The 26210-nt window shown below is 49.8% G+C and overlaps 1 protein-coding gene across 1 annotated transcript in view; it reads left to right on the forward strand.

Moving 5' to 3' along the window:
* Positions 1-26210, forward strand: part of ABTB2 (ankyrin repeat and BTB domain containing 2) — a 202579-nt gene that overhangs the window by 129020 nt on the left and 47349 nt on the right. Inside the window, exon 2 of the mRNA XM_047776024.1 lies at positions 20225-20371. Coding sequence (XP_047631980.1) covers positions 20225-20371 — 147 coding nt within the window. The remainder of the gene's footprint in view (positions 1-20224; positions 20372-26210) is intronic.

Consider the following 26210-nt stretch of genomic DNA (forward strand, 5'->3'; position numbering starts at 1 on the left):
CTGAGCTTAACGCACTCGTGTAGCACATGTTTATTTCTCAAGCACTTTCTTCTCTTCCTTTTTCCTTCTTTCCTCCTCTTCTCTCTCTTCCTTTTTAAGGGAGGTGAGGCTGGGCTCTGTGGTCTGCAAACACAGTGTAGAATCAGAGCTGTTGTTTAGAGCTGGCGACGTCATCCTGACTGTGCAGGGCCTTGCGATGTACCTTCGTGCTCCACTCCAGCCCATCTATGGACCAGGGCCAGGCCTGGGGTGGGGGGAACTTGAGGCTAGAGGCCAGGCTGACACACCTGCCCTCTTGCCATTCTGCCCTCTTGCCTGTGCCCAAGCAGTCAGCACCCCACCCTCCGCCGTCTACCTCCCAGACGGCCCTCTCCTAACCAGGCAATTGGAGGAGGCTGCTGTCACAGAGACAGTTTTTATCTTGTCACGCCATCTGAAGCCAAAGCCATCCCTGTGGTTTGCTCTACTATTAAGACTGTCCAGTATTTTTACTAAGGCTTAGCGCTAAAATAAATTTGTTTTCTCTGAACATGGATTTTTCATCCTTATTAAGCATCTACCATGTTCTTGGAACTGCAGAGATGGCAGAGAAGGAAGGAGTAAAATGAAAAACATAGTGTCTGCCCTTCATAAGCCGGTCACCTAGTAAAAGGGCTGTTGCAATCGCAGATAACTCCTACCTGGAGCCTGAGAGCCCTGGGAGGGGGCCAGGTGCAGTGAGGGTTAGCAGTCACAAGGAGCTGGTGGAAACAGTGGCACCGACAGTGACACCCTCTGTCCTTTGAGTCCCTATTCTGTGCCCGGCACTGTGCATTCGTGTTGTCTCAGTTGCTCCTCACTCTCGCTTTCTGAAAGCAGGTGTTATCCCCATTCTACAGACAGGAAAACTGAGGCTCAGAGAAAGTGTCACATGTCCAAAGCCACATAGCAAGTGGTGGAGTCGTGATTTGAGGCTGGGTCTTCCTGACATGTGAACTTGATCTTGTAACCACTGCACTGTGGTCCAGGGAGGCTCTGGGAAGAAGGTGGTTGCTAGTCGCTGGGTAGATGGAGGAAGGACAAAGGTGGGGGACACCACCAATGTGGAGGCTGCAATCATGAGCATTTCAGAATCCGGAAAGGCATGTGGACCATTCTCTCTTCTGAACCAATCAGGACAGACACACACACCACACAGCCCGGGGATGTGCGTGAGTCCTGGGCTCCCAGACTTAAGCAGGGTGGGATCACGCCACGTGAGGACCTGTGATGGAGGTAGGAGCCCCCCTCCCTCCCTTCCCCACCCCAGGCAGGGGGTTAGGTTTACTGGTGTGGGGTGGACGCTGCAATAAGACAGATTGGGTTAAATAAGAACCTTCTAGCAGTTGGAGCTGCACATAAGCTCTCTTAGTGGGGAGTGAGTTCCTGGTCACTGAGACTGTGCCCTACTGCATCCTTTTAGGGTAGAGGGAGTGTCAAACATCAGAGACTTCACCGACTTTGAAAAACTTACAGTTTCCAAAGGAGAGAGATGGGGGAGGGGGATGGGCTGGGGGTTTGGGCTGGAAATGCTGTGTAGTTGTACAACTATAAATGTAATAAATTCATTCAGTATTTTCTTTATTTTTGTCTTTTTGCCATTTCTTGGGCCGCTCCTGCGGCATATGGAGGTTCCCAGGCTAGGGGTCGAATCGGAGCTGTAGCCGCCGGCCTACACCACAGCCACAGCAACATGGGATCCGAGCTGTGTCTGCAGCCTACACCACAGCTCACGGCAATGCCGAATCCTTAACCTGCTGAGCAAGGCCAGGGATCGAACACGCAACCTCTTCGTTCCTAGTTGGATTCGTTAACCACTGGGCCACGACGGGAACTCCAAATTCATTCAGTTTTAAAAAAAGACTGAGGGAGTTCCCGTCATGGCACAGTGGTTAACAAATCTGACTAGGAACCATGAGGTTGCGGGTTCGGTCCCTGCCCTTGCTCAGTGGGTTAGGGATCTGGCGTTGCTGTGAGCTGTGGTGTAGGTCGCAGACGCGGCTCGGATCCCACGTTGCTGTGGCCCTGGTGTAGACTGGTGGCTATGGCTCCGATTGGACCCCTAGCCTGGGAACCTCAATATGCCACGGGAGCAGCCCAAGAAATGGCAAAAAGACCAAAAATAAATAAATAAATAAATAAATAAATAAAAACTGAGAGTGCCATAAGTAATGGAGGGTGTGGTGAATATTGATAGCATGGGGGCAGCGTCTTAAACAATGGGGGGGAGTTCCCATTGTGGCTCAGCAGGTTCAGAACCCAGCTAATAACCATGAAGATGCGGATTCAGTCCTTGGCCTTGCTCTGTGGGTTAAGGATCCAGGGTTGCTGCAAGCTGTGGCATAGGTTGCAGGTACAACTCCGATCTGGTGTTACTGTGACTGTGGTGTAGGCCTGCAGCTGCAGCTCCCGTCTGACCCCTAGCCTGGGAACTTCTGTACACTGCAGGTGCAGCCCTAAAAAAGAAAGAAAAAAAAAAAAAAAAAAAGAGGGGCTGGGCTGGAAGGAAAAAAAATAACGATGGATTATGGGAAAGCAGGAAAAGAGTCAGAGGCTGTGTCATCTCTGTAGTTCTTTCTACCCTTGGCTGTATCAGTATGTGTTGGGCTCTCCTGGGTTTGGAGGAAGGTGATGCTGTTTGTGTGTGTTTTAGTAAAGCCCTGGGACAGAGGGGTTACCTCCTGAAACCTAGGCAGGTGGCCTGCGGATGTATGGTAAGATCTCCGAGGTGACACTGTTTCAGCTTCAGTGTAATCTGGCACATGCTGACTAATCGATGATTCCAGTAATGAGGCTGATGCTGCAGAGAGGAGACTACTTTCCCCCTCCCTCTGCTCACCCCAGCCTCGCCCCTGAAGGCACCACCCCTCACAGGGACATGAGCTGCAAAGCAACACGGCAGCTAGATTGGGAGCCAAGGAGGCCACCCAGGCAGGAGAAACACCCCATGCAAAGATAATCTGCTCAGGGTCTGAATGAGAATGTGGGGGCTTGTGCCGTGGGCAGCAGCCTCTGCCTAAAAATTACGGGGGGAGGGGGGGGAGTGTATGGAGCTGGGGTGCTGCAAATAAAGGGAGAAAAAGTGGAGGGGGCAGAGCGTATCTGTGGCAGTTCATCCCCCTCTTTATCAGTGATGCTCCTCAAATCCAAGAAAGATCCAGCGCAGCTGCCTTGGAAGGACACACACAGTCCGCCTCTTCTCTGGCCTGTGGCCGACACAGCCTCAGCCGAGGAGGGGGTGCTGCCCAAACAAGCCGGTTCCCTATTTCCACAGGGTCCCGGCTGTCCTGGTGGGCAGATCACACGCCAGCCTCATAAACTCTCTCTCCACTATGTCTATGTGACGTTTATAGCCCCACGGGAGCTGGCTTTTTAATGAGCCTAATTTGAAACTCTAAGTAGGAGTTTGTAAAACAAACAGACAGGGACGTGGGCCAAAGCCCCAAGTTGCCATCGAAGCACACAGGGTCACAAAGAGCTCAGCAGATGGGCCAAGACTCTGCAGTGCCCAGGGCAGCGGGGTGAAGGCCTCCCCCCGCCCCTGACCCTAGGACAGGCCCCTCCCTTTTCAGGCAGTGTCCTGCAGAAACCCCTGGAGACTTAGCAAGAGACCTTCCTGATCTGGTTCTGCCTGAGAAGCACTAGAGGATCCTGGCTTTCCTGATGGGAGGAAAGAAGTGGGCCTGAGTGCAAGTCTGAGTCTGGAGGTCAGTGGACCAGGCAGCCCAGGTGCCCCCTCTCTGGATGGCAGCCCCACTGGCAGCTCTCCAAGGCCACCGGGAGCAAGAATCTGTGACCCAAAGACACCTGCGAAGAAATGCCCCCTCTTACTGTGGCTTGAATTTGGTTTTTGTGAGACCTGGATTTCCAATTTGGAATGACATGGAGGGGCCGACTAGGGTCACCTCTCGCTAGCAGGTCCCAGGTGGGAGATGAGGGGCCTCCTCTCCCACGTGGTTGCCCAGGGCTCACTTCCAGGGCTGGGACAACAAGCAGGGGTCCCTGCAGTGCTGGAGCACTGGGGTTTGATGTGACTCAGAGGCCATGGCCCTCCTGACTCACCCAAAATTGCAGCGCGGGGTTTTGTGACCCTGCAGGAGGGAGGGTGCTGCAGCCACTGAAAGCGACACTCAGAAACCGATATTTGGGGCCCTGGAGAGATGTCTGTGAAATATTAAGTGGAAAAGGAGGTCATTACGGTATTAAGTTCCTGAATTAGAAGTACGGATGCCCACTCAAGAGCAGAGGTGCATATTCAAAAGTCTGAAAGGTTATGAAACCAGAATGTCCATGGTGATTCAGGGCAGTAAAATTACTATTTTTATTCTCTCCTTTTGCCTAAATGCATTTTTTCCCCCAGTTAAAATAGACCGTGAGTGGTGTTCTGCAGACACTCACCCAGCAGCAACCAAATCTGCCAGGAAGATTGCTCCATGAAGGGAGCTTCCAGCCCTTGGGCTGAGCAAAATGAGGGCTGGAATCATTGCTAGCACCCCAGGCCTTCTGGACACTTGGCCTCATGGGCCAGAACAGCTCTGTTCTCGGCAGCGTCCAGAGTCTGGCATGTCCACAGCCAGCCGCCCTGGAGCCAGGGTGGTGAGCACACATTTTCAACCTCCATGGAGAGATGGGAGCCCTGGTAGTGGAAAGACAGCTTTATCGTCCCATTCTCCATGTGATTCCATTTCAACAGAGGGTTTTGTTTTTGTTTTCGTTTTCGTTTTTTGCTTTGTAGGGCTGCACCAGAGGCATATGGAAGTTCCCAGGCTAGGGGTCCAATCAGAAATGCAGCTGCAGGCCTGTGCCACAGCCACAGCAACTCCAGATCCAAGCCACCTCTATGACCTATACCACAGCTCACGGCCGTGCCAGATCCTTACACGGAGGGAGGCCAGGGATCAAACCTGAATCCTCATGGATGCTAGTTGGATTCGTAAGCCGCTGAGCCACAATGGGAACTCCCTGAACAGAGCGTTCTATGGTTTAAAAATTGGGGGGGGGGACCTAATGATTTATAGAAACCATCTTGTATTAGAGAAATCGCTTCATCTGCAGGTGGCAGAGAACCCTACTGCTGTAGTCTGAATGGTGCCCCTGCCAAGTTCATAACCCCCAGTACCTCCGCCTGTGACTGGATTTGGAAACAGTCTTTGAGGAGGTAACAGAGGTGATTGAAGCCCTACAAGTGAGCCCGAACCCAGTCCAATGGGTGATCTTGTAAGAAGAAGTGATCAGGACACAGACACCCAGGGAGGACCATGTGAGACACAGAAAGTGGCCATCTTCAAACCTAGGCGACAGACCTCAGAAGAACCTGCCAACACCTTCATCTCAGACTCTTAGCTTCCGGAGTCACGAGAAAAGAAATTCCTATTGTTCAAGCCACTTGCTCTGCGGCATTTGTCTCCTGTAACAAGAAGTTCAAGGATAAGCATTTCGTTGCGGGGGGCGGGGTGGGGGTAGCTGCTCGGTGAGACCCTCAGAGACCCAGGTTCTCTCTGCTTGCTGCTCTGCCCTCCTTAGCATTTGGCTCTGATGGTGCCCTTGTCCCCCGGTACCGCTCTGGCCCCGGACTGGCAGCCCCAGATGCCCCCTGCCCCACCCCCACCCCAGCTTTCACAGCAGGGGGCCTGCCTCTTGCTGGCAGAATGGCTGCTGTTGTACTTTCTTCAGCCAGTGTATCACATTCGAGGCAGTAAGAAGCACAAAGCCCCTGCCAGCTGGACAGGCTGTCCCTTTAGATCAAGAACAGCACCGTTTTCCAGAACCCCCGATGTCTTGAATTTATTTTCCATCGTCCACAACCGTGTTGCACAGCTGTAAGGGAGTCTGGGAAGGGGCCCCCCAGGGCTCGTTATTGCATAGCCACTCCAGGCAGCATCGCGGTTCTGTGCGCCAGGAGAGGAGAAGGGAAGGTCACTGAGAGCATGGGCGCAGTTTCAGGCTGGCTGTTTCCATACATCTTTGCAGGGAAAGGTCACGGTGTCCTGGGAGGGACACAGGGAGGTTTGGGATGTCCCCATCCCGAGAATGAATGTCCTGCGGGGACTGCCTTTCTGCGAGTGAGCTTCCACTCCTGCACCCCCTCCCTACTTTCAACCCACCCCGGTGTTGTGTGAGATGAGCAGGGACCGTTTGCTTCTCATCAAGTCTGTACAATCCCTGTGGGGTCCTTGGAGTGAGCGGGGTTTTCTGAAACATCCTGTTATTTTTTCCTCCCTTGCTGATGACAGCACATAGCCAAAGCCCTCTCTTCAGACTCCTCCCAAGCTTCTCATACCTACTGCAGACCCCTCCTTCAGCACTCCTTAGGGTGCCTTTATCTGTCTCTACTTGTTTTTCCTCTCCTCTAGAGCCTCATCTCTATCTTCGCGGCACGAGTTTCAGTGTAATTAATAGGCATGTGATGAATATTTGAGTAGGTAAATGATGGGATCCGTGAATGAGTGCTCAGATGCCCCAAGCCTGCTCAGATACTTCTTCCACATTTGAAGCCATCCGTCAACCTTGGGACAAGAGGTCCCACAGCCTTAGAGAATGTGCTCTCTGTCTGCAGGATTTCCCTTCCTGACAGCCCCCCTTTCTGTGTGTGGGAGCAGGGGCAGTGTGGTTCAAGGCTATGTCCATATGTGCCATGTATGAGTTACAATAAAGGGTGTATCTTAAACTCTGGGCTCTGGTGTCCCCAACGCACTTAGTCTTGGGGTGTCTTTGTTTCTAGCCCAGATTTTGAGGCACGTGTTGACTTCTCCCATTCTTGGTAAATGACCTTTTAGAGCCATGAAGACTGAGATTGAAATTTGCTGACGGCTTTATGCCGATCCAGGAACATCACCAATTTGAAAGGTAGCAACATGGTTTTCACTTATTTGGGCTTTAAAATGATCCCTCAATGAATTTTAACTCCAAAAAATGTAATCTGCCACCTCCGTCTTTGATGTTTAAGTGCTTGGGGCAAAAGCTAAAAGGAATGACAGCTTTTTAGGAATAAGAGCCCAGCAGTGGCCCAAGTGGATTTTTTGACTGTGAATTCCTCAGCAAAGAAGAGGTTTTCAGGAGTTCCCGTCGTTGTGCAGTGGTTAGTGAATCTGACTAGGAACCATGAGGTTGCGAGTTTGATCCCTGGCCTTGCTCCGTGGGTTAAGGATCTGGTGTTGCCATGAGCTGTGGTGTGGGTTGCAGACGTGGCTTGGATCCCGAGTTGCTGTGGCTCTGGTGTAGGCCGGTGGCTGTGGCTCCAATTGGGCCCCTAACCTGGGGGCCTCCATGTGCCGTAGGAGCGGCCCTAGAAAAGGCAAAAAGACCAAAAAAAAAAAAAAAAAGGTTTTCAGGCAGCAGTGGGACTCTCTAATCTAGATGCTCCTTTGCCAGACTGCTGCTGGATTTGTCTGTCAAAATGCACCTATGACCCTGTCACTTAGTTGCTGAAACCCCTTCAGTGAGTCCTCATTGCTGTCAGGACAGAGTCCCGGCCCCTTAGCCTCTGTCCCAGCCCCTCCCTCTGAGCTACCCCCTCTCCATCCCTCTGAGGGGCTCTGGATTAGGACAAGGGGCAGCCAGCAGAGCCCTGGGGCCAAATCCTACCTGACACTTGTTTTCATATGGCCCTCGAGTCAAAAGTTAGTTTTACATTTTTAAACAGTTGAAAAGGTATGAAAAGAAGACTAGTTTATGAGACATGAAGATGATGTAAAATTCAGATCTGTGCCCCTTTGTTTATCTGTTGTTCAAATGCACACCATGCTGGCAGAGTTGAGTAGTTGCGACAGAGACACGCAAAGCCAAAAATATTTACTCTCTGACCCTTTGCAGGAAGAGTCCGCTAATCCTGGCTTTATAGTGGCTCTAAGCGTGGGTGGAGAGAGGGCAACGATCTCCATCAGCCACCTCCCAGGCTGCCCCAAATAAACACATAGTCTAAGTTTGAATAATGTGCTGACTCTATAAACACAGCTTCGTGACAAGCCCAGGGGGCCCCTCCCCAACCTATCACTGTCCCAGAACCTCCCTATACAGGCTCTTCCTCTGCATGGAAGATGCATCCAAACAACCCCTTTGCCAGACTGATAACTATTCATCAGCCACGTCCCTTCCTCCAGGAAGCCTTCCTTGACTACCAGGCCTAGGTAGCCTGGCTTAGAGACCCTCCTGGGCTCCTTGGTCTGACTCCATGTGGCCCTTTGCACATATTATTGACTTGGCTTGTGTACTGTTTGCTCTCCTTCACCAGACTGCAAACATCAAGAGGCTAGATCTGTTATGGCCTGTTCATTTTTCTATCCTCAGAGCATAGCCACTTCTAGCAGAGTATTGGCTCATTAGTTGAAGAAATGAGTGAGTGAGTAAAGAATAAATGACCCATGCGTGGTGAGCAAAGCATGATTCTTTATCAGCACAGACCTTCAGGAAAATAATAGGATAGATTAGCATGGGGTCCATCCCTTCCTCTGGATACTGATAAATACTTTTATATGGTATCTGATGGCTTTATCCCAGAGGCACTGGCCCTGGGAATCAGGCCACTTATATGAATATTACAATATAAGACTATTTACTACATATTTATGAAATGTTTTGCTAAATGCTTACTTCTTTTAATTCTCAAATAATCCTGTGAATTATGAACTATTATTAGGTCTGTTATACAGATGAACAAATTGAGGCTCAGAGAGGTCAAGTAACTAGTCCAACATCACACAGCCAATAAGATTGAGCGCTAAGTTTTGAACCTTCTTCCTTCTGACTCATGCTATTAAATCATCTGGAGTGTCTAATAGCCAGAGCCATTTGGAATGGGAAGCAAAGCTGACTGAAGCAGGTTATGTTTGTTAGAAGGACTCTAGCATGGTACATTTCTGACTAATGCACTCATGTTCTATTAATAAATATCTTGGCCTCCTGCCCTGGACCTTGTGATAATTGCCTCTTTTTTTTTTTTTTTTTTTTAACTCCCAAGGAGTGACATGTGTGTATTACAGGTGCTCAGGCTCATTTACCCTCTCCTTCTGCTGGGTTAACACGTGGAGACTTCTGCTCCCCTCTTTTTCCTGCCAGCAGCACTGCTCTCCCTGGGGATGTAGCTCAGATTTGGCTCCCAGGACAAGCTTTGCCTCCTCTCCCGTCTCCAGACCCACCTGTATCCCCAACCCCCAGCACTGGCAACACTGTCACCTTTTCATGCTTGGTGACACTGGGCTTTGTGGCATGAGGATTTCCCTGGCTCTCCCTGTCCTCAGTGCCAGTATGTTGCAGCCTGACCCTGCCCCCGTACTGGCGGTCCAGGCCACTGCGTGGCTGCGCCGTGATCATGCAGGATCAACGCAGTGAGTATGCAGTTGGGCTGAGTGTCAGCAGGATGCCACAGGAAGGGTGTCCTCCCAACACCCCCCATGAGGTGGCCCCTGAGTCACCACCATCTGGCCAGGTGAATGGGCTGGCTCTCAGAGGGGCTGATTTGGGAATGAGACCTGCAGACAAAAATCTCACCTCCTGCTTAGGAAGATAGGACAGTTTGTGCCTGAATTTCTTTTTTCTTTTTTTTTTTTTGTCTTTTTAGGGCCACACCCGCAGCAATGGAGTTTCCCAGGCTAGGGGTCCAATTGGAGCTACAGCCACAGCAACTTGGGATCTGAGCCACGTCTGCAACCTACACCACAGCTCATGGCAACGCTGGATCCTTAACCTACTGAGTGAGGCCAGGGATCAAACCCGCAACCTCATGGTTCCTAGTCAGATTCTTTTCTGCTGTGCCCTGACGGGAACTTCCTGAATTTCTTTCCCTTGGTGTTTTTTGTTTTTTTTTTTCCTTTCTTCTTCTTCTTTTTTTTAAAGTATTGTCTATATAGGAAACAAGTTTTCCTTTTTTTTCTTTTTTGCCACCGTGAGCTCACAAAAATGTTGTAATAATGATTTTGTTTAGGAGTTCCCGTTGTGGCGCAGGGGAAATGAATCCTATTAAAATATGCGTGTTCATTATTTATTCTGTAGGAAAAAAAAGATGTGAAGAATAATAGAAAAGTCATCTGAAGTTCTCCCGTGCGGAAATAACTATCTTTTATGTTAGATGACCTCCATTCTGAGTTTGTAGGTAGTTAGATCATAGTACTTTTTTTTTTAAACATTCCCCTTGTTTTCTTATATAAAATTTTAATGTCATAGTTCTCTTGTGGTGCAGCAGTTTAAGGACCTGGCATTGTCACTGAAGTGCTAGGGTCACTGCTGTGGCACAAATTTAATCCCTAGTCCAGGAACTTCCATATGCCATGGGCATGGCCAAAAAAAATTTTTTTAATTTGAGCTAACTACTTTTCTGTCATTTTTGAAATTATGGATATTCCCATGCTCAGAGGAAACATTTTATCACCCTCTGCTCCAAGGGCATCTCCCCATCACATCCCGTTTCTTTACAACAATCACTTTTTATTGCACCAGTAAATCATATTCACTTTAAGAAGTTTAGAAAGCACAGTAGTTCTAAACATATTTATAGCCCCAGCATAGAGAGAAGCGCTCTCACCTAGGTGATTATATGCATGAGTTGGGGGAAGGGCTGATATTTTGGGATCAAGACTGGGTTTGTGTTTTGACGGGTTGCCCTCATACAAAAGGACCTCGATGTTGCCCTTGGCTCACAGGACCTGGTGTGCTCAACCAGCCTGGGTCAAGGACGGCATTTGACAAAGAACTATGGTCATGCGGTGGATTTTTTTTAAGAGGCGGCAGTTCTAAGACTCATGCTTCCTGGGTCACTCAAGTTCTTGATATGTTACATCAATGCTTTGGAGGGCGGCCACCCAGAATCTCTTAAAAAGTACTCTGAACACCACAGGGGTCTTTTTTCCACTGGAAAAAGCTCAGTGGTCCACGTGTGAGTTCTCTGCCCCACACTCTGCCCGATGTTGTGACTATTGCCGGGTTTTCCAGAGTTCACCTTTAGGTTTAATTTCCTGAAATTGATCTGCGTGGTTACTCAGGCTTTATTTTACTCTCTTGCAAAGGGGGGAAATGGCACTGAACAGGCTTCATTTTGCTGGGTCTTTTTGAACTTCAAAAAAATGAAGCAGCAGTCCAGATTCTCTACTAGTTTATTCTTTTACGGACATAATCATCTCTGAGTCTATGATGGAACTGAAGTGAACCTTAATTAAACAAATGACCGAAATGCCAGTAAGCCAGCATTGCAGATGGAGATTCTGGGCTCACCCCCCGCCCCCACTGCTTTGTTGGGCTATGATTTTATGGTGGCTCCTCTCTGCCTGTCTAAGCCCTCGCCCTCCATGGAGCCCCCCTGAGAATTGGATGAGCTGGCCCTGAGATCAGCAGTGCTGCTGCCAGCTAGAGGGGGAAGAGGCACCCCAAGGCCTGCTCCCCAAGCACGTCCACCCCCAGCTGGCCCAGGACTGTCAAGGATTCCAAAGAGAGATGAATTCCAGCCCTGGATTCACTGTAAGGTTTGCTTTTCACCATCTTCTTTTTAAAAACAAAACAAAATAAACAAAAAAGACCCATCTTTGTAAAGAGAATTGGGGATGCTGGCAAGGATCATGCTGTATTTCAGCAGCCTTTAATCTCGCACTGGGTCCTCTGGCCCCTGGCTCCCTGGGCCATAGTAAATGTGCCTCACTATTTCACCATTTAATGGTAAGCTCCTGGCCCTCTGGGCCTCTCTTAACCGGAAGACCACCTCCAGCTAGTGGGGTTCTGATAACTTAGAGTGAGGTGTTAACCAGAGCGTGATTATGTTTGCTTTTAATTTCCTGACCTTGAAGGAGACAGGGAAAGGGCAGTGCTCATTGGGCTGGTGAGGGGTGAGGGAGGCCTTCTGGGCTTGAATGGCAGAGCCCCGTGTGGGAGGCAGTGTAGACTCCAGGATTGGACGAGCTGGGTCTGAATCCCATCTTGGACGTTTTCTACCTTTGTGACCTTTGCCAAGTGACCCAGTCCATCGAAACCTCAGCGTCCCTTGTTGGTAAGCAGGCTAGTGATGGTACTAGCTGATGGCAATGAGACTACCGCTCGGCCTTCACGTGGGTTCCAGTGCTGGTTTATCCAGAGCACTGCTGGGTATAGGTAGCTCATCTCCTTTCATTGTTAACCCATGGTTAGAACCTGCTTCCCAAACTCAATTTAGACCTCCGCTCTTCTCTCTTCCTGTCTCCCAATATTTGCTCCTAACTTGAACTCTTGGGCCTCATAGTATCCGGTCTCCTCTGTAGTGGGTTCCGGCTGATTTTTTTTTTTTTTTTTGGTCTTTTTGCCTTTTCTTGAGCCACTCCCATGGCATATGGAGGTTCCCAGGCTAGGGGTCGAATCAGAGCCGTAGCTGCCAGTCTACACCACAGCCACAGCAACGCGGGATCTGAGCCACGTTTGCAACCTACACCACAGCTCACGATAACGCCAGATCCTTAACCCATGGAGCAAGGCCAGGGATCGAACCCGCAACCTCGTGGTTCCTAGTCAGATTCATTAGCCACTGAGCCATGATGGGAACTCCTGGGATTACTCTTTTTTTGGCATTACCTTTGGCATGCAAAAGTTCCCAGGACAGGGATGGAACTCGAGCCACAGCAGCAACCCAAGGTGCTGCAGTGACAGCACCAGATCCTTAACCTGTTGTGCCATAGAAAAACTCCTCAATTATACCTGATGGATCAGCCTTCATGGATGATTGATAGTTCATCAAGTCTGGCAGATTTCATTCCACATCTAGGTTTTTCTCCTTATTTCCTTTATCTTCACCTTGCTCCAGTGTCTTTGGAGAAATACCATTCAGTGAAGTAGTGTGGTTTTTTGGTTTTTGTTTGATTGCTTGTTTGTTTGTTTGTTTGTTTTTAGAATAGACTGTCTTGATACTCCCTCTGAGTCTCTCTGCTTTAACTCTTCAGCACTTTGTTTCAGTATGACTAATAGACAACAACTGGGCATTAAATGTGCTATATATAAAATTCCAGGCCAGAGACTGGAAATACTTAAAAAAAATAAAATAAAATGGGTTGGGTTATGTGGGCTATTTGGAAACTGTTCAGTGGGGCCATATAATTTTTATTTTCAGAAGCTTATGGAATGAACCCTACCCAAGCTTTCCAGCTCCAAGGAAAACTGGCAGGAGATGCCCTGCCAAGTTTCCTCTCAAGGGCAGTAAAAGAGCAGTCCTCTGCATCCTGGGTTTCATTTTAAAGAGATAGGAGACAGGTGATGGTAGCCTTTGCTGCCTTAATGAAGGAGCGTCCCTGAGCTGAGTGGCTAGCGAGTCTGGTGGGAAGTGCTGGGGGCAGGGTCGGGAGAGGGTGCGAGGCACACAGGCTTGCACAGGTATCTGATCCAACTGTCATCACAGCGCCCTGAAAAGAACATTTGCAAGTTTAGGGAGAGCACTGGGAATGGGTTGTTGAGCTGGGGGACAGTTACCTTATAGTCTTGATGGCATTTGGATGACTGGTCAGAAAAACCAAACTATAGGAGTTCCTATTGTGGCTCAGCAGTAACAAACCCGACTAGTATCCATGAGGATGCAGGTTCAATCCCTGGCCTCGCTCAGTGGGTTAAGGACCTGGCATTGCTGTGAGCTGTGGTATAGGTCTTAGATGAGGCGCCAATCCCACATTGCTGTGGCTGTGGTGTAGGCTGGCAGCTGCAGCTCCAAGTTGCCCCCTAGCCCGGAAGTTTTCATGTGCTGTGGGTGTAGTCCACACCCCCCCCCCCAAAAAAAGAAAGAAAAACTGAACTATCAATCTATCCAGTTTTCACCAAAAAAGGACACATTTACATCTACATTTTTTAAAAATTTTATTTTATGGCTACACTCATGGCATATGGAAGTTCCCAGGCTAGGAATCAAATCCAAGCCACAGCTGTGACCCAATGCTGCAGGTGCAGCAACGCTAGATTCTTTAACCGACTACACAAGGCCAGAGATTGAACCCACACCTCCGTGGTGACCCCAGCTGCTGCAGTCAGATTCTTAACATACCGTGCCACAGCAGGAACTCCTACATCTACAGTTAAAGCACAGGAAATAATACTAACAGGGTCTGTTTCCACTGTTGACAATTCGGAAGTGAAGCAGTGGAGGGAGTTCCCGTTGTGGCGCAGTGGTTAACAAATCTGACTAGGAACCATGAGGTTGTAGGTTCGATCCCTGGCCTTGCTCAATGGGTTAAGGATCTGGCATTGCTGTGAGCTGTGGTGTAGGTTGCAGATGCGGCTTGGATCCTGCGTGGCTCTGGCTCTGGCATTCGACCCCTAGCCTGGGAACCTCCATATGCCGCAGGAGCAGCCCTAGAAAAGGCAAAAAGACAAAAACAAACAAACAAAAAGAGGTGAAACAGTGGAATGAAAGTAGTGGAAAAGGTTTTGAGGGGTGCACTTTAGTGCTAGAAGGGCCAATTGGGGTGCAAGATCCTAGTGCTGGATCAGACCTGAGAGGCCATCTGATTGACACCATGTTTTACAGAGAAGAGAATGAAATCCCCATCAACGTGGCCTCTGGGTTGAGCCCTACTTCTGAAAAATTTACCACTGAAACTCTGGTTTGTCAACCCAGTAGGCAGTCCATCCGCTTCTGGTATGTTGCTTGCTTGCTTGGAGGAGCTGATACTTCTGCAAACTGAAAACCAAGTAGAATTCCTGGTTGGCAATCACCAGCCAGAAGGCCGGGTTCCCAGGCTTCCCATCTGACTCAACAGCGCCCTCTCTGGGCACTGGTGGAGAATCACCTGGGAAGGAGCCCAGGGCTGGAGCAGAGCCAAGTGACCAAACTCTGAAAACGGTTTGCAGAAACCAGGATCAGGTATGCCTAGGCTTCTGAATTCTTGAATTCTTCTTAATTCCTTGAGGGGTGCTGGAAATCTCCCCACTTACAGGCAGAATTCTTTTTGTCCCTAAATTTCAGAGAGAGAAAGAAGACTATTAGTTATTCTTATCTCCGGAAAGGAGGTGGAACCCCTTCATGAGGGTGGTGGGGAGTTATTAAAGCCAGAGGACAGACCCCGAGCAGAGTAAGGCAGGCAGGCACAGCGGAGCGGCTGCTGCAATGTGCTGAGAGAAGACAGTAGACTGAACTGGCAGTGACGGAGTTTTGAGCTAAGAAGGCAGTGAGAAGAGGAGGAGCTTGGGAGCCGATGGGATGTATGGGGGAGGAGAGGGAGAGGTGATAAGAGTGACTCAGAGCTCTGTCCTCAGGCAACTGGGTGGATGTGGTGCTACACTCAGAAGGGACTGGAGGAGGTGGTGTCGGGGAATGAGATAATGAGTTCCAAGATTCAAGGGTTGGGCAACCAGCTTGAGAAAAAAATTGAGCGATGGAAGATTGTGGTTCTGTGTATAGACTGAGAAATGTAGAGGCTTCATATACAGTCATAGCACCCTGGGGTGGCAGTCGCTTCAGCAAATGGTGCTGGGAAAACTAGACAGCTGCATGTAAATCAATGCACCTAGAACACACCCTTGCGCCCCGCACAGAAATAAACTCAAAATGGCTTAAAGACTTAAACATAAGATAGGACATCATAAAACTCCTAGAAGAGAACATAGGCAAAACATTCTCTGACAGCAACTGTTCGAATATTTTCTTACGTCAGAGCACACAGGCATGGAACGTTGTTTCAAAAGAAATGTCCGTTTTAGGAGTTCCCATCGTGGCTCAGCGGTTAACGTGCCTGACTAGCATCCATGAGGTTGCGGGTTTGATCCCTGGCCTCGCTCAGTGGGTTAAGGATCCGGTGTTGCTGTGAGCTGTGGTGTAGGTTGCAGACGAGGCTCGGATCCCGCGTTGCTGTGGCCCTGGCGTAGGCCGGTGGCTACGGCTCCGATTCGACCCCTAGCCTGGGAACTTCACATGCCTTGGGTGTGGCCCTAAAAAGACAAAAAAAAAAAAAAAAAAAGAAAAGAAAAGAAAGAAAGGCCCATTTAATAGCCGAGGGAGGCAGAGAATGCCCCCGATCATGCCTGCTGCTCGCTAGTTCATTTCACAGCAGTGATCTGAGTGATAGGTGCGGGTTTTCTTTGTAATGTTTACAGAGTTCGGCAGGGGTTGACTCGGGTGTAACGTTTACAGAGTTCGTCAGGGGTTGATTCGGGCTGTCCTTATTAGCTAAGAAAGAGATAAAGGCTTCATTCCAGCATGCGTTCTTTTCCATCATGATAGGAATAAACAGTTTTTCCTGAGGATTTTAGTAAACAGGGGGAAAAAGATATCTTTTCCCTTGTCTTTTTGGAAATCCCTTTTCCAGAGTGGCCTTGCCCTGGGCCCATCTCATAAAGCTGGGGATTTGTGTGGGGCAAAGGCGGCACTGAAGTATTGAGAGGACCTAAGGCAAATATTTTCCGACTCCAGTGAGGCAGCTGAGGAACAGACTTATGTGAGAGAGAGAAGAATTTCGGATTGACATTAAAAAAAGGCCTTCTTAAGGGGTGGATTCAAAAGACAAGCTGGAAAGATCAGAGGGAATAAGAGAGACACCCTTCTGTCTATAGAGTTTTATGTGAGACCTCCAGGAATCTTTGGCAGGCCGTGCCTGGAGACACATTAAAAGGAAAGACATATGTGAGTTCCCACCGTGGCTCAGTGGTTAACAAATCCAATTAGGAACCATGAGGTTGTGGGTTTGATCCCTGGCCTTGCTCAGTGGGCTAAGGTTCCAGCATTGCCATGACTTGTGTATAGGTTGCAGATGCGGCTCGGATCCCGCGTTGCTGTGGCTGTGGGGTAGGCCAGTGGCTACAGTTCCGATTCGACCCCTAGCCTGGGAACCTCCATATGCCGCGGGAGCAGCCCTAGAAAAGGCAAAAAGACCAAAAAAAAAAAAAAAAGACATATGCCATGAGCTGTGGTATAGGTCACAGGCGTGGCTCAGATCCTGTGTTGCTGTAGCTGTGGTGTGGGCTGGCAACTGTAGCTCCAATTCGACCCCTAGCCTGGGAACCTCCATATGCCAAGAGTGTGGCCCTAAAAAGCAAGAAAAGAAAATTATAATTTTTTTTTAAAAAAAGGAAAGATATATTTCTGGATCCTTCTTTATATTTCCTCCTAGCAGACCCCAGTCCCAAACAAAACAGAAATCTTTTTCTCACAAATATCCTCATGCTCTTTAAGGGACAAGGTGGCCAAAGTTAGGATCTTTCATTTCAACAGCTTGAGAATCCACAAGATGGAAATTCCAGCCCCAGTTCAGTTTCTGACCTTCCGTAACCTTGGGCAAGTCACTTAACTTTGGGGGTTGGAGGGCTTGGTTTTCTCACCTATAAGATGGGTGCTAATAGCACCTCATGCTAGTAGTCTTGGGAATTGAATGTCATCATGCATATAAAGTTGTAACAGTCCTGGCACATAGTAAGCCCTCTATAAAAGTCAGCGGTGGCTATTATTGATAGTGACTGCCCTCTCTCCCTTGCTAGAAGGATAAATTACGCACTCGGTGTTAGCAGTCTCTTAAAAGCAAAAGGTGTTATGCAAAAGCTGTGATGCTATCAATTACTATTATTAATAATAGGCTCATAATTACTTTTGCCACAGTATTAAGTGAAAGCCCCTTTGGGTGGGCGATGACGGGGAAAATGGGAACTATTATTAATGGAGCTGCCAGCTCTTGTTACTAGATCCATTGACATAATATTTCTCTCTGGGAATCCTTTGACAATTCAGCTGAATTTCCTATTCCCTTGCCCTAAGCGCTGTAAATTTGGTCCACATGTCCCCAGCATTGTTTCTGCGGATTAATCATGGAGAGGAGAAGAAGTCGGGGGCCTGCTTAAGGACTTGTACGTAAAAAGAGAGAAACCTTCTCAAATGTTCAGGATGTCCGTGGGTTTTAGCTTGTGGTGGGGGTTGGGGTGGGTTTCTCTTTTGTTTTACTTGGATGAAGGCTCAGAGCCAGACTAAGGTGTTTGGGTCCTCAGCTGCCAGGGAGAGGTGCCACTTTGGGGAGTAGGGCTGTGGGCAGGGGGAACCCCATCAAGCCTTCCACCTCCTTCCACTGGAAACAGAGCTTTGAGGAAGTGCTTTGATGCCCGGATGTGTTGGGGGTGGTGGGGGCACGTCTCAGCCACGCAGCAGGGCAGCAAGGCAGCACTGAGGAGGGGAGGGAGGCTGGGTCAAGGGAAGGGCAGGGCTGACCGTCAGCTGACCCTATAAAGTGGCCTGAGAAGCTGCCAGCATCTGGGCAGGAGGAAGGCTGCCATGGGTGAGCCGAGCAGGAATAGCACTGCAGCAGTCTTGTCGTGTGCACAAGCCTGAATCGGGCAGCAGTAGGGGATTTTGGTGGCATGGTCCTTAGCTCTGGGCTCACAGGGGGGTGAAGTATATACATTCCAGAGGCAATTCGACCTGGGTTCGCATCCTAGCTCTGCCGCTTAGAAGAGCAAGTTATTCACCTTGTCAGCTGCCCAGTATCTGACAAGGAGACAGCAGTGCCTACCATGTTGAAAGAATAAATGAGAGGGTGGAAATAAAGCCGGCATTCCCGGCACATGGTGAAAATAAAGGCAACAGCCCCCGAAGAACAGTTACTAGTTACTCCTCACTCCCACTCCAGAAGCTAGTTAACTTCCTTTACCTCTAGTTAACACACAAAGAATCTGAGGCACAGAGAAGTGAAGTAACTTGCCCAAGATCACACTACTGGTTAAGTGACAGGGCCAGAATCGTGAACCCAAACGTTGCAGCTCTATGGCCCTGTCTTAATTGCTCTGCTCTATGACCTATGGCTGTTGTCATCCTTGTGACGTTTCTGTGTTCAGGTTAGGGGATTCTAACCCGGATTTGGCCACATCCCAGGGGCTCTCCCATTATCTCAAGGAATTTTAAGAGATTTTCCCAAAAGTGACTGATTCAATTCCTGTGGGTATTTTGCTTAAAAAAAAAAAAAAAAAAGTTCAAGGAAGTTAGACAAAGATGCCTTGATCAAAGAAACAGCCGTTACCAAAAATTGGGAATCTCTGTAGCCACAGGCTCCTATGCACCAACATGTCATTTTAAGCCAGTCTGATGTTGCTTTTCTGGTGCTTTCTAAGAAGCCACACAGTGAGTTGGAGAAATTTACAGGCTGTCACCCTCTGGGATTGATTCTGACAGCGCTGCTCCTCTGTTGTTGAAGTGCTAATGAAAAACACTAATTGGCCTTGGCCAGTGGCTGGGAGGCTCCCCTTCCTGGAGTGGAGAAGGCAGCGTGTGTTTTTCTGTGATTTCTCCTAGTCCCATCCTTGGCTTGAAGGAGGAAAGGGGGCGGTGTGAGGGAGGGAGAGGTGTGTGAGGGCAATGCTGCCCTTGGAGTGGGCAGGGAGGCCTTTGTATCTGACTCCCCACCCCCTGAACTCTGTGAAGACAAAGCCAGGTCTCTTGGTCACCCCTGGATGCTGAAGGCAACACAGTGCCTAGACCAGTGGGGCACTTAGCGAGTGAAGAAGGGAAGGAAGCAATGAAGTCCTCTGTGGCCCATGAGTCTCTGGAGGCCAGTTCCTTGTGCGGCTCTAAGAAAGGATGGTCCCCACTTGCTTAAAACCACATCTACAGGAGTTCCCATCGTGGCTCAGTGGCTAACGAATCCAACTAGGAACCATGAGGTTGTGGGTTCGATCCCTGGCCTTGCCCAGTGGGTTAAGGATCCAGCGTTGTCGTGAGCTGTGGTGTAGGTTGCAGATGTCACTTGGATCCTGCATTGCTGTGGCTGTGGTGTAGGCCGGCAGCTACAGCTCTGATTCAACCCCTAGCCTGGGAACCTCCATATGCCGCGGGTGTGGCCCTAGAGAAAAAGAAAAAAGGAAAAAACCCCACATCTACAGGGAGTTCTCTTCATGCCTCAGCAGGTTACGAACCCAAATAGTATCCATGAGGATGCACGTTCAATCCTTGGCCTCGCTCAGTGGCTTAAGGATCCAGCATTGCCACAAGCTACAGTATAGGTCACAGGTGTAAGTGGCTCAGATCCCACGTTGCTGTGGCTGTGGTGTAGGCTGGCAGCGGTAGCTCCAACTCGACCCCTTGCCTGGGAACTTCCATATGGCACAGGCGTGGCCCTAAAAAGCAAGGAAAAAAAAAAATCCACCCCTGATTCTGGCTCCTATAGCACCGTTCACAGTGAAAAGTCAGCTGTCCTCAGTGGAGCCTTGAGATTTGCCCAAGGACTGCTCTTGACCGGACAGGGAGGGGTCGTGACCCGCCGAATTTGCATCCTTCCTTGGGTGACCTGCCCACTTTGTCTCCCCACAGGTGTCCTGTCCCTCCCTGCGTACTTCAGTCCCTACAACGGCGGGTCCCTGGGCCATGATGAGCGAGCCGACGCCTACGCGCAGCTGGAGCTCCGGACCCTGGAGCAGTCGCTCCTGGCCACCTGCGTGGGGAGCATCTCGGAGCTGAGTAAGTGAGGCATCCACATCCCACTGGCTTAATGGGACAGACAAGGAAGAGCCCACCTTTGGGGTCCTGGCTTCCCCCTCCTGTATGTTCCTTGCCTTCTCTGAAAGCTCCATTCATCCTTCAAGGCCAGAGGTTGCCAACTGGCAGCCCATAAACACCGATGGTTTTGGCCAGCCGTGCACTTAATCACATCCAAATCCAGATATCTCTGGTTTTTCTAGAGACATCAGATGATCTGGCACTGCTGCATCCTGTTCCTACGTGACAGTCATGTGGGGTGGGGGGTGGGGGAGCAGCGGCTAAGGGGACAGCACGCGTTCCTTACATTGTCACACACCTCGGTATCCATAGCTGCCCTGTCTCAGTTATTTTCCCTGCCTAGCCCCAAAGGCTCTACATCTACAGTCAGTATTAGAAAGAAGTCACCTCCTGAAACCTCAACATATAAAAAACAACGAGGAGTTCTCGTCGTGGTGCAGTGGTTAACAAATCTGACCAGGAACCATGAGGTTGTGGGTTCGATCCCTGGCCTTTCGCAGTGGTTTAAGGATCCGGTGTTGCTGTGAGCTGTGGTGTAGGTTGCAGATGCAGCTCAGACCTCGAGTTGCTGTGGCTCTGGCATAGGCTTGGCAGCTACAGCTCCGATTAGACCCCTAGCCCAGGAACCTCCACATGCCATGGGAGTGGCCCTTAGAAAAGGCCGAAAGATCAAAAAAAAAGAGAAAAGCAGAGTGTCTCTGGCTGCAGGAGGGCATGGTCTGTGGCCTCAGCCGTGCAGTGGCCAGGGCACCTCCCAGGACCTCAGAACACTCTGGAACACAGCGGGAAACCCCTGGGTCTAGGCCATTACCATTTGACAGCTGCTTCAAAAGAGTGTGTCAGGAGGCGGAAGATTGCCCACGCCTCCCCATCGTTCCTTCTCATTATTCCAATTATTGAAGAAATCAAACCACACACGCTGCTGCCTCCTCGTTCTCCCTCGAGGTGTCCTGAGACCCCCCCTTCCCCAGCGGAGGGTGAGTCGCCTGCCCCGGGCGGGGGTGGAGGTCACAGCACGCAGTGTGGAAGCAGATGGAGTTTCACTCTGCTCCAGCCTTTTCCGCTCATGAGTTCTTTGAGTTTTCTGGCCCCTGAATAGTGACTGGCAAGCCTTTCTGTTTCTTCAGGACACAGCTTCTTCCTTCCCTACCCCAGTCTTCCTTCTCTTCCCAAGACAGGAAGTGAAGGTGCCTGGTTCAAGGTCACAGAGCAGATTGGTAATAAAGCTGGGACTTCCGGGCTCTCTGCCTCCTGGGGGCATTACGGCATGGCCACCTGGGCCCCCTGCCCCCCGGGGACCCTGCAGGAAGTGGACTCGGGTGTGTGGCTTGATCCCCACCTGAGATGAATGCCTCCTGAACAGTGAGCTGTGTTTGGGGTCCTACACAGTCTGTTTGGTGAGCTCTCCCGCCCTGAGGACAGTGAGGGACACACTTAGCCCTCTGTCCCTTGGAGATCACTTTGGGTTTGTTTTGCATTTTGAACATTAAGAGAGCACTTACTGTGGGAATGAAGCACCTTGTTCACAAGCTCTCCTTTACTCTGCAGAGCAACTCAGCGTGGCATGTCCTAATGAGGGAACTGAGGCTCAGAGAAGAAAAGTCATTTTTGGAGTTCCCGTCGTGGCTCAGTGGTTAACGAATCCCGACTAGGAACCATGAGGTCGTGGGTTCAATCCCTGGCCTCGCTCAGTGGGTTAAGGATCCAACGTTGCCCTGAGCTGTGGTGTAGGTCACAGACGAGGCTGGGATCTGGCGTGGCTGTGGCTGTGGCAGAGGCCAGCAGCTGTAGCTCTGATTGGACCCCTAGCCTGGGAACTTCCATATGCCAAGGGTATAGCTCTAAAAAGAAAAAAAAAAAAAAAGTCATTTTCTCCAAGTCAGACTGCTAATGGGAAGAATCAGAGGGGGGGCTTGTCTCCTGCTGTGTCTGGCCTTAGCAAAGATCTTACTTACCTAGGGCTGTGGGCTTCCTAGATGTGGCTAGCAACCCAGCCACCAGCACCTCAGGGCAGCTGAGGTCAAGGTCAGAGTGTGATCATGGCTTTTATCCTAGAGCCTTTTCTTGTAGTGGCCTCTGTGTCCCTCATAATCCACGGTCAGGCCCAAGGGGAGCAGTCAGAAACTTCCTTCAGGGGAAGGTCTTGTCATCACCCTGTCCTTGCTGTTCAGCCTAGGGACCGAGTCCTATCAGTCCTACCTTCTAAAACTCTTCTAGGGAGTTCCTGTTGTGACTCAGCAGTAATGAACCTGACTAGTATCCATGAGGATGCAGGTTGGGGCCCTGGGCCCACTCAGTGAGCTAAGGATCTGGCATTGGCGCAAGCTGTGGTGTAAGTCGCAGATGAGGTTTGGATCCTGCGAGGCTATGGCTGTGGTGTAGGCCAGCAGCTGTAGCTCCAATTCGACCCCTAGCCTGGGAACGTCCATGTGCTGCAGGTGTGGGCCTAAAAATATAAAAATAATCATAAAATTTAAAAAATTCTATGTTTTAATTTTTTCCTTTCATCACCTCCACTGCTACCAACTCCACCCAGATGGGGGCTGCTCAGTATCCCCTCCATTCCCTCCATGGCTTCCCAGCACCCTCAGTGAAATCCCAGATCCGGCATATGATCTGGCTCCATCACTACTCTTCTCTTGTTGACCTGCTCCAGCCACCCCGGGCTCCTGACCAAGATCCTCCAACCCCAGGGCCTTTGCACCAGCTCTTCCTCTGCCTTTTTCCTGCAGATGCCCAAACACGTTAGTCCTTCACATTCTTCAAGTCTCTGCCCAAATGACTTGCTAGACAGGCCCTCCCTGAGCACCCTGCAGAGACGAAGGGTCCCACCCTCGTTCCTCTGTCTCCTACCTTATGGCTTTGGTTTGTTCAAAGTACTAGCCGATGTTTGGGATTTATTGCATGATGACTTGTGGATTGGTCATCTCTCTCATGTGATTAGAACATCAGCTTCATGAGAATGGAGGCTGTATCTGTGTCCCCTGCTGCATTGTATCGCTTGTGATGAGAACAGTACCTGAGGGGTGGGTGGGTGGGTGTGTAGGAATGAGTTCTCCATCATCCAGCTTTCGCCTCCTGGAACCTGCCTAGGCTTGGTCCCCATCCTGGTCCAGCTGCTCCTCCGGCCAAGGGGAAGAAGCATCCCCAGAGCATCTGCATCTTTCCCAGACAGCCAAGCAGGCTGTGTCATGTGCCAAGTTGCACTTGCTCCCTTGCCCTGAAACCAAGGTTTTTGCTAATGGGAGGGAGGGAGGGAGGAGACGGAGGTGGAGGAAGGGACTGCAGATTTTCTCTCTGAGACTGGAAAGCTTAATGAGGCTAGTGATACTTGGTACTGAGCACCTCGTACCTAAAACCTCTTACCAGGTCTAACACATACTCACCCCCTGCACCTCCCAAGGCCAGCCTGCCAGGGAGGCTGAAGAGTTCATTCTTGTTTTAAGTCCAGCTGCAAAGGAGCTTGGGCACTTGTATTTTCCTCTGTCGCTCTCTGCCCATGAGAACGTAAATGGGAGGGAATAAGAAATAAACAAAACATGTCTCTTTGAAGGGAGCCGGATGGTATGGGCGCCTCACTTTGGAGACAGTGCTGAATTCCAGGCTTTCCCCTGCTGCTTTTATTCCATAGCTCCTGATGCAGGTAGGACAGCCCAGGCGGAATGCGTAGCCCCTCTGATCAAGGCTCTTGTGATTGACAAGCAAGAGGGCTTATTTCTTCACGCTCGCTGGTGTTTCTGGGCTTCAGACTCAGGTCTCCTCAAACTTAGGATCAATTGATTCTCAAGCACAAGGACACTTCAGAAACGCCTCCTGGCTGCGCCAAACCAAGACAGCCCCTTCCGCCACAGCTTCTCAAACTCTCTGGGGTGACAGGCCAGTGATTATATCCCCCCAACACTGTTGCACACTGCAACTTTTATAAAATATAATAAAAGGAAACAAGAAATATGAGCTAATGCACAGGTAAGATGCGAGCCAATTTTTTTAAATTAGTATTAGACTAAATGAGCTTAAAGTCACTCTGTCAGATTGCCCTGGAAGTTATTTCAAGGTGACTCTCAGTTTTTGAAATGAATCTGTGAACTAGTAACCACCAGGTCACAGACCTGTCCCACCTCGCTAACCACACTTCAAGTAGCAGTGTCACAACGGTTGAGGGCATGCATTTGGGACCCCGGGACCCCAGCTCAAGTCCTGGCTACTTCACTTGCTTGTCGTGCAGCTGGACTGATCATTTACTGTCTCTGAGCCTGTGTCCTCGTCTGTAACATGGAAATGCCTCCCTTACAGGGTTGTTGTAAATATGAGAGAGTCCGTCTATCTTTTTCTGTCCATCACAAAGCCTCACACATAGAAGGTGGCCGGGAGGAAAATCACTCTGGGAGAACATTCAAAGCAAGCAACTGCCTTTAGCTATAACCAGGGGGTGCAGCACAGTGTAAGTTTTTAGACGCCTGATCAGAGTTATCTGCAGGCATCTGCCTCTTTGGTCTTTGAGGGAAACTAACAGCCCACAGTTGGTCTTGGAGCAAAGCGTCCAGGGACTCCATCTCCAGTGACCATTCTGCTGCCTTCACAGTTTTCCAAACCTTTGAGAGGCCCCTCTGTTCCTGGCTTCCCTTTTGGGGAACCCTCGGGAGACACTTTTATTCCTTCCTGGAGTTTCTTGCTTGTATCGTGGCTGGAAATGTGCTGCCAAGGATTCCACACCAGTAACAGTGAAACCGCCTTAAACGTAATTAATGATAATGACGTCTGCTTGTTGAGCCTTTGAAATGATACTTCAACAAGATTTCCTTGATGTTAGGAGTGGAGGACTCTGAATTCTCCTCCTTGTGGTCCTGTGGTCTTGCCAACACTTAGGACATTTAGACCTGGAGAAACGGGAGCCAGGTTTCAACTTACTGCTGCCAATGACGCTGTACAACTGGCTGCTGGGCAGCGGCTTGGCCTGGGGTGGTTGGGGCCAGTTTCTACCACCCAGGAGCCCAAGGGGAGGGCTGAGTCTGGCTTTTCAGGGCTGGACTCCTCCTATCCTGGGAAATGTGGGGCAGTGCCTGACGGCAGGCGGAGGTCCTAGAAGGAAGAGCACCACGGGGTAAGGTAGGCGCTCTGTATGGTAGAGAATAATAATAATAGGACAGTAATAGTAACGGTGATGTATTCAACTTACCAGGCGGGAACTCACTCGGTGCCAAACACGATGTTAAGTGCTTTATGTTTATTATTTATTTGACTCCCCAGAATTTTGTTTGCTTGATTGTTTTAGGGCTGTACCCTCGGCATAGGGAAGGTCCCAGGCTAGGGGTCAAATTGGAGCTACAGCTGCCAGCCTACACCACAGCCGCAGCTGGATCCAAGCCACATCTGCTGTCTATACCATAGCTCACAGCAGTACTGGATCCTTAAGCCACTGAGAAGGGCCAGAGATCAAACCCGTGTCCTCATGGATTCTAGTACAATTCATTACCTCTGAGCCACAATGGGAACTCCTGAACCCTTAGAATTTTTAGGTTAGAAAGGATTATTCCCATTTTACAGATGAGCCTTTGAGAAGTAACTTACATAAGAGTTGGAAGTAGCAGAGCCCTGATTTGAAGCTAACGAGGTCTGACTCGGGAATCTATGCTTGCATCCACTTACCTGGTGATTCTCAAACCTGACTGAATGTTAGACTCACCAAGGGAACTTTTACAAAATGCAGATTTTCCTGGGTCCTGCCCCAGACCAATCAACTCAGAGATTGGGGGCTGGGGACCAAGGGTCAGGAACTCAGTGCCCACAGCCCTCTTGGTGC

Source organism: Phacochoerus africanus, chromosome 4, assembly GCF_016906955.1.
Source record: "Phacochoerus africanus isolate WHEZ1 chromosome 4, ROS_Pafr_v1, whole genome shotgun sequence".
NCBI classification, from domain to species: Eukaryota; Metazoa; Chordata; class Mammalia; order Artiodactyla; family Suidae; genus Phacochoerus; species Phacochoerus africanus.